The 9,848-nt window shown below is 23.6% G+C and overlaps 1 protein-coding gene across 1 annotated transcript; it reads right to left on the bottom strand.

Annotated features, from left to right (window-relative positions):
- Positions 1 to 2,283: 2,283 nt before the first annotated feature.
- LOC139225436 (uncharacterized) lies at positions 2,284 to 9,641 on the bottom strand (the record flags this gene model as incomplete). Its single annotated transcript, XM_070856275.1, has 4 exons — positions 9,461 to 9,641; positions 9,133 to 9,318; positions 2,745 to 2,842; positions 2,284 to 2,392 (listed from the first exon to the last, which is right to left on the bottom strand). Coding segments are annotated over exons 1-4 (574 nt in total), but the record flags the coding sequence as incomplete, so codon positions are not given.
- Between the last annotated feature and the right edge of the window lie 207 nt (positions 9,642 to 9,848).

The following is a 9,848-nucleotide window of genomic DNA, read 5'->3' on the forward strand; positions in this document are numbered from 1 at the left end:
ATCAGGCACATTTACATCCCCAAATAAGTGTTGTCTATTATTTACCAGTATCTTTAAATTTGACAAATTTTAATTAAAAACTATTAGTCCACTATACGTGTATTCTTATAGTTATCTGATATCTAAGCGTGTTCTCAGGATAAATCAATTCTGATTTGAAATATCGGTTACATACGATATCAAGCAAATATTTTTTCAACATGTCCATTCCCCTAAGTGAAATAAAAAGCATGACTATACACAATTTGAAGACATACATATAGATTAAGTGCATGTACAAGACATTATAAAATTTATGATTATAAAATTTATGATTATAAAATTTATGATTATTTTTGTTGTAACTTTAATTATTTCTTACATCTTATAGACTAATGAGGGCCTATCATTTTAGTTGAATTGTTATTTATAGTCATCATATATTCAATATTTTCAAAAATTGTTAGGGAGATTTTTAGTGATATAAGAACTTAACTTCTAAAACTGAGTCATTGAAAAATAATAAATTATGCATAGCTAAATTAACAAACGTATTCTATTTGTATCAATTCAAGCGTTGATAACTATAGACAGAGCCTGGTGAGAAATTAATTTCATTTCTTTAGTTATAATGTATATTGTGTACATTATAACTATGGGCGACTACAGTTGTAAAGCTATTCCATTGTTGAATTATAAATATGATAGAAAAATTATGTTATAAAATAAATGACATTGCTGTGACTGCGCAACTCATAAACTCAAGTGTTTTATTATTTAGTGTATAATGAACAATCGCATTAAAATGATAATGATAATGATAATGATTCAACTGTATCGTTCAAGATATAAAATTAACCTAACTGATGACATAGTAGCGAAAGTAATTTTTGTTATAATGAATCCGGCTTCGAAATTCATCTGTGACCACTTTCTGCTTTTTTTTTTGTACACTCTAAATAGTAATAACTATGAACAATATAGTAATCTCATGTGTTCATAAAAGTTATAAATCATGTATATTAGCGAGAAAAAAAGATGAAATTTAGTATTCATAAGATAATTTGTAAAACAAAAGAAAAAATTTGCCTATTTCATAAAATTTCCTTAAGTTCAAATTCATCTGGGATAAGATTGAAATGATGGCAGTCACAACAATGAGATCTTAATGGCTTATAAATTTCTATTATTACATGATAATGTTTTAGTATTTAGATGAGCAATTGCAGCTTTTATATCTTTAATCTAGCACCTAGAGCATTTTTAAGCGCGTGTTTAACCCATCTGAAATATACAACCAAAAAGCTTTTATCTTTATCTTTATCTTTATCTTTATCTTTTATCTTTATCTTTATCTTTTATCTTTTATCTTTATCTTTATCTTTTATCTTTATCTTTTATCTTTATCTTTATCTTTTATCTTTTATAGTAGTTTGACTCAATAAACGAAATAAAAATTAGTGTTATTATTTTTAGTAGGTTTTCAATAATTTCCCTTACTTAGTTACTACTAAATCATAAAAAACATTTTTTTATTTATCAAACAATTATTATGATGTTTTTAAATAGTCAAAAAAATATTGGAAAGTACCATGTGATGCCTTTAAAATCAATAGTTGTTAACTATTTGTCAACATTAATGGGAAAGAATTAAACAACTTTTGTTAAAGTGTTATGTGTCATAAAATATTGACTCACATTGCAATCCGCAAAGCGGCAATAATCAGATTATTTAAATAATTTTTATATTATTCACTCATTAAACACCTGTAAGTTTATTTAAGTTAGCATTTCACTTAAAAATTTCTTAAGTTAGTGCAATAATTTTGACAATTTTCTTATTGTCAAAATAAGAAAATTTGTAATAAGGATTAAATGAATTCATTTATTTGTGTTAGCATTATAGTAATTTCAGTAATACAGACGCAACACCAGCTCATACTAGATTAATGTTGCAATAAATTCATATGATAATAAGATTTCTTGCATTTAGACAAAACTAATAATGTGAATTAAAAAAAATTAATGACACCAAGAAATAACATAATATTTAAAAAAGGTTATAATATAAATTTGGGAAAGAGTAAGCAAATCAACAACACTGATTAGGCTTACAATCCTTCCCAGGAGGACATGATAACAGACAAGTATTCTCATCAATATCACGTTGCAGTTGAACATCATCCTATTGAAAATAAATATTCAAATAATCAAACTAGATTTGATATACTTCATATATTTCAGGCTGAAGTGTTAATGAATGGATTCCAATAGAATGGAAATATGACTTTATGTTGTCGCTACAGTTCTTGAAATTTTCATAAGTTTTAAACTTTATATGCAATGTTGCAATAAATTTTGATCCAGTTAGTTGCCACAAATGAAAGTCATGTATTTCTATCACTTCAGGAAACTAAAAATATTACATCATGATTTAGCAATTCTTTTGTAGGAACATATTTCCCCACACGGATTGAAAATATTTATAGATAAACCTTTTCTTTTAGTTCAAATTGAATTGATGAAATATTAAAACCATCAGGTACAGTTTGTATCAAAATTTTTACAGCATTTTTGGCTTAAAGTTGATATATTCAATTTTAATAAAATACAAGAAAGAATAAAATACATACCAAGCGGTATACTAGTAAAAAGTAAGAGACTGATAGATAGGATACTATTCAATACATTTAAAATTTATTAACAATATAATGTAATATATACCTTAAAGATGGATCCAAATAGTTGACCCATTTATGCTTTACAAATTTTAAAATAATACAACTAATAATAACGATTATAGAACCAAGAAGATCCCCGAGTATATGCAAATATACACCCTTCATGTTCATTTTTGATGAATCTTGATGGTATTAAGATAATTACAGTGGGAATTTAATAATATAAAATTACCATTTTTCTTCGAAATTACCACATTATCACTGATCTCTGGAGTATCGTTATACGTTTCAGCGTTATTTTCATTGTTGACGACATTGATTGAGAACTCAATATTGTCATCCCCTCTTCCGTCAACTAGAAAAGTGGCATTTTCTAAAATGAACAGATAAAATTAATAAAAAAGAAACTTGTTGCAGTAGTTATATATAGAAATGTTATTATTTTTATAAAAAATCAGTAAACTTAGCTTTCGCAAGATTTATTCTAAATTTTTTTTGTGTAAATATAAATACATCACTTTATCTAAAATCATACATTCCCTTTTATTTTAACAAATAATTAATTTAAGAAATTTTTAGACCTTATATTATTTGAAAAAGTAGAAAACAATAAAAAAATTTCTTAAAATTGATCAAATAGTTTTCTGTTGCAGTAATTTTTCGTAAATAGTCGGATATCGAGGATCTAGTAAAGTTAGTTGTTGTATTAATGATAGCTTTCCATAAGTATAACCTCAGCTAAGTACTGGTATAAACTACTGTAATTATATATTTGATAGATTTACTACAGCGTTAGGATATAGATATATCAAAAGTCTATAGCTCTTTAAAAATAATAAATTCATATATGAAATAATGATTTCATAGTAAAATTAAAAAATTGTAGTTACCTCTTATATTCACTCATAATGAATCATAGTCCTTTTGCTTTAGTTAACAATTATAATAGAATTTTTTGATTAATTAATTTGATTCAAAAAAATTAAGATTATTCACTAATTTGTTATTTTATAGATCTGAATATTTAAAAATATAAATTTTTAACTATAGCTATGGATGACTCGCACATTTTAAGTGTATATTACTACATATCAGATAAATAAAAAAAATTTCTAATTTAAGTAAAAGTTAGATCTTTAATAAAAATTTGAATATATGAATAATATGATGTGTTATGAGTATTCTCAATTTAAATATATTAATATCTTTTTTGAAGAAACTTACTTTATTCAAAATAATAATTTTATGCGCGAGTCGGTTTAACTATTACCAGACGACATAAAAAAATATCTTTATCTTTAATATATAGTTTTTTCTAAAAGTACAGTGTTCTGTATATGGGGAAAAGATCGACAGAAATGGATATGTATTAGGCAGTATGCAAACCACTTTTGATAACACAAATATAGTTACTATAACTAATATGTACTATATTTATCCGCATTATTCTATTCATTTTTTAACAAATGAATATAAAAAATTATCTTGCATTATTAAAATTTATAATATAAAACATCTAAAAGAGAGACCAGATCCAAATTAATCACACCTATATTGTATAAATGAGGCCTAATAACAACTATCATTAATTGTAATAGATTCACAGCTAAATGTGTGAAAGAAAATTGAAGCCTATTAATTAAAAAAATAATATATGAAGAAGAGGTGGATGGGTCAAAAACACCTTATCGACTGTTTTATGTTTTATCCCTCGTGTAATGTAGTTAATTTACAAAGTGAATGTACCATCATCGTGTACATTATAAACACAAAGAAAATGAATTATATCAATTAACGAATAAATTCACTGTATCAATTCTTTTGAATGTATACGACGATTGGAGAATTTAGCTCAGCAACGAAACAAATTTCGTGAAGACGTTAATTTTCTTCATCAAATTCCTGAAAATGCTTTTGTATATTTGCATGATAGGAAAGATATAAAGTTGGGATATTGGACACAAAAAAGTTTTAAAGTATAATATATTATATATATTACATGTACAAGATAACATCCATTTATAAGAAATGAAACGATTTTGAAACTAAATGCCTTAATATAAAATGACGTATTTAAATCTTAAATAAAAAAACCGACGCCTATCTACTATCTATAAATTTCTAAATCGATACTGATTATGGAGTAGCGGAATCCAAGATTATTAATTGTAATATACGCACTATAAACAAAATTTCTTATAAGAAGCATTATTTTGATTAAAGAGAAAATGTAATATAAATAATTTGTACATATTCATTACTGATAATATTAAAGGCAGTTGCTATTAGTAATCTGTTTTCTAATAGAATCCGCGATAAAAATTTTTATAATGCATGATCTAATAACCTAAATCTTACATGTAATTTGATGAATATTATAATCTGAAAAATATTAATTAAATTAGTTTATTAACATTATCAAAAAAATTATCCAAAGAACAATAAATTTCAAAATTTATCACCTTAAAATTCCATGAGGGTATTTCGTTAAAAACAGAGTCTGCTTCTTAATCATTATTATGATAATTTTAATAACTATAGAAAATCATTATTATAATAATTAATTGATTTTAAATTATCATTATTATGATCATTTGTTAAGTAACTATAGAAAATTATTATTATTATGATAATTGATTAATTCATTATAAATTGTTATTATTATTATGATAATTGATTAATTCATTATAAATTGTTATTATTATTATGATAATTTGTTAAGTAACTACAGAAAATCATTATTATAATAATTGGTTAATTCACTATAAATTACCATTATTGTGATCATTTGTTAAGTAACTATAGAAAATCAATATAATAATAATTGGTTGATTTACTATAAATTATCATTATTATAATAAATAGTCGATTTACTAAAAATCATCATTATTATAATAATTGGTTAATTCACTATAAATTATCATTATTATGATCATTTGTTAAGTAACTATAGAAAACCATTATTATAATAATTGGTTAATTCATTATAAATTGTTATCATTATTATGATCATTTGTCAAGTAACTATAGAAAATCATTATTATGATAATTGGTTAATTCATTATAAATTGTTATTATTATTATAAATTGTTAAGTAACTATAGAAAATCATTATTATGATAATTGGTTAAATATCATAATAACATTATGATCATAATTTTTAAATTTATTATACAAAATCATTATTAATTTGATAATTTTTTTTATATAGAGAATATTCCTTTATATTTAAAAAAACACACCTTTTTTATCAGTATATTATGTTGCATTAAGGTTTTATCAAACTCCATATTTATTTAATTTACACTCTCTCGATATATTTATGAAGGCGTGTATAAGTTATCATATAGGCGAAGTTTTTTGAGTAGAAATCATACTTTATCATTGTTATTGTTGTAGTATTGGAAAAAATTAATATTAAATACAGATAAACTCCGCATAATACAGGCTAAAGCTCTTTTTGTAACCGCATCATATTACCAGCTGCAATTTATATATAATGATATATCTTGATAAGAATAATTTCGGAGCACTAAGACAATGTATTATCGGCGAAAGCATCGTCACTAATCTGTAAACCACATTATTCCACTCTGGTAAAAATTTTGTGGCTGACAACTTTTTTCATCCATTTCACTGGCAGGAAAATTGACATAAAAAACTACCCTTCTTAGGAACGCTACGAAAAAATAAAAAAGCGATAATTACTTGCCTTCTACCTTCAACAAAAAGACAGTTGTATAGTAGTACCTATTTTCTTTCAAAAAAGTACATGATAACATCATACTTATATCATACACATGTAAAAAAATCTCAAGTAGACATCCTACTATCAATTGACACCACTAATAATATTTTCGTAGTTGAGTTGTCAAAGTTCATGCAGCAAGTAATAACGCCATACAACCAAACTAAAGGGGAGGTGGATATCGTCGATAAAATTTTGACATTAGCCAAACACGTTGATTTACTAGACAATGTCATTTGATCATGTTTTTTAACATGGTTGACCTATCTCATATTAATGCCATTTCATTATTTTATGATTCAGTTAAAAATGATAAAAAGTCAAGAACCTTTTCGGAAGAAATTTCGGGTCAATTAAAAAGTCCATTTTTACATCGTAATTAAACAAAAAAATTAAGAGACGATCATCAAAATGTGTAATTCTGAACAACATACCGAAACTTAATTAAATCCGTCACGCTGCGAATTTGTGAAAGAAACAAAGACAGGAAAACATCGAAATGGTGTCATAATTTTTTAAAGTTTACGGTCTAAATCGTGAACATAAAATTAGTTATAAACGCCAATAAAGGTATTTAAAATTCAAGTATTATTTTCTGTAAAAAATGTATAGATTAGAAGTAAAACCTACCGCATTTTTCGCGAATGATACTGATCAGTAGGAGTATGCACCTTCATACGCTACGTAAATAGGATTTTTGCATAAATTAACGCGTATAATTACTCCAAAATTCCTATAATTTATAAACTAAGTAATATTTCGCAATAATGCTTTATTTACAACTGTTTATGTATCAAAATTTATTTTATTAAAAAAACGTTAGTGGGGTGTCATTTTTCTCATCTTTACAGGGTTAAAATTAATAATATAAAATATGAATTTATATTATGATAAAAAAGAATTCTATCATTTGTGAATCAAAATAATGTTATAAAATGAAAATCACTCTATTCACAGGGTAAGAAAAAGTAGTTATCTATAGATAAGACAAAATTGTCATATTCCAGACAATAAATGCATAGGATCACTAAACGTTCGCATGTTCTATTCATCTGATTTAGTAAAAATTCTGTCATATCAAAATATACTAATTCGCTGATAATTCAATACGAGATTTCTTTAACTGTTTAAATGGTCAAAATGTAAAAAATTATATGAAGTTATATTAAATGAATCAACAAATATGATTAATCTTTTTATAAAAATAATTTACCGCTACAATAGTAATATTATAACAACTAGCTATTAAATGAAATAGGATTGACTATCCAATGTCACTGATAATAAAATAGTTCGAATTAATAATAACTTATTGAGATATGAATAGAGAGGGGGATATTTTGATCCCCTAGATGAAAAATATACACCCACTCTATTAATAATCATAAAAATTATACATAACAACCATTATTGCTTAATATAAATTATTGCTTAATATAAATTATTGCTTAATAAAATTATTGCTTAATATAAATGATTGCTTATTATAAATGATTGCTTAATATAAATTATTGCTTAATATAAATTATTGCTTAATATAAATTATTGCTTAATATAAATTATTGCTTAATATAAATTATTGCTTAATATAAATTATGGCTTAATATAAATTATTGCTTAATTCAAATTATTGCTTAATATAAATTATTGCTTAATATAAATGATTGCTTATTATAAATGATTGCTTAATATAAATGATTGCTTAATATAAATGATTGCTTAATATAAATGATTGCTTAATATAAATGATTGCTTAATATAAATTATGGCTTAATATAAATTATTGCTTAATTTAAATTATTGCTTAATATAAATTATTGCTTAATATAAATCATTGCTTAATTTAAGTTATTGCTTAATTTAAATTATTGCTTATTATAAATTATTGCTTAATTTAAATTACCGCTAAATTTAAATTATGGCTTAATATAAATTATTGCTAAATTTAAATTATTGCTTAATATAAATTATTGTTTAATATAAATTATTGCTTAATATAAACGATTGCTTATTATAAATGATTGCTTATTATAAATGATTGCTTATTATAAATTACCGCTAAATTTAAATTATGGCTTAATATAAATTATTGCTTAATATAAATTATTGCTTCATTTAAATTACCGCTAAATTTAAATTATGGCTTAATATAAATTATTGCTTAATATAAATTATTGCTTAATATAAATTATTGCTTCATTTAAATTACCGCTAAATTTAAATTATGGCTTAATATAAATTATTGCTTAATATAAATTATTGCTTAATATAAATTATTGCTTAATATAAATTATTGCTTAATATAAATTATTGCTTAATTTAAATTACCGCTAAATTTAAATTATGGCTTAATATAAATTATTGCTTAATATAAATTATTGCTTAATATAAATTATTGTTTAATACAAATTATTGCTTAATATAAATCATTGCTTAATTTAAATTATTGCTTATTATAAATTATTGCTTATTATAAATTATTGCTTACTAGTATTTTCATCCTTGGATTTTTTCTATAAAACACATTAAAATTTTATACAAAAGCATTAAATTTACTTTCTTTTGTGATTTTTTTGATGTTTTATGGTGATCGTGACCATGAGCATGACCTAAAAATTATTAATTTAAAATACATAGTACACAATTAACACAAAAATAACAATTGTAAATGTTCCGAAAAATTACCATGAAATAAAAACATGCCAATTATATTAATAACCAAACCACCTATAGCAACACCCAATACTACAAGTGGTTTATCAGTAGGTTCTGGATGTGTAAATTTTGAAATAGCTTCGATAAATACACTAAAACAAAGTGCCACAAGAAAAATAGAGTTAATAAGTGCACCAACTATTTCAGATCTTGCCCATCCAAATGTATTTATTACTATACCTTTAGAATTGATAGCTTCTCGTGTAGCAACCTAAAAAATGTTATTTTTATTTTATTAATTTTCATCTTTAGTTAGTTTTATATAATTGATTCGTTTGTTATTTCAATAACATATAAACACCATTAATTTTATAACTATAAATTTATTATTATTTGCATACTCTATTTGCAAAAAATCCAATAACCAATGAAACAACATCCGATAACATGTGATAAGCATCTGCTTGTAACACCAATGAACGGTAAGCATAACCAACAGCTAATTCAACCAAAAAATACGCTGTAGTCATAAAAAACATGAATGCAAATGACATGGTAGGAGTGATACGACAAACCATTATTAGTTATTTATATAAAATAGGGATAATCTAGTCTTAAAATTGCTTCAAACGGATCCGTTATCTTGTTCTTATACTAAATCACAAATTAATTTATGCAAGCACCGCATCCTATATTCTATTATTCTATGTTCTAAATTGTATGAGTTAATATAGTTGATAAGTTTATAATTATAAAACAAAATTATAGTAGTTTTATTCATTTTC

The sequence above is a fragment of the Pempheris klunzingeri genome, unplaced genomic scaffold (assembly GCF_042242105.1).
Source record: "Pempheris klunzingeri isolate RE-2024b unplaced genomic scaffold, fPemKlu1.hap1 Scaffold_223, whole genome shotgun sequence".
NCBI lineage: Eukaryota > Metazoa > Chordata > Actinopteri > Acropomatiformes > Pempheridae > Pempheris > Pempheris klunzingeri.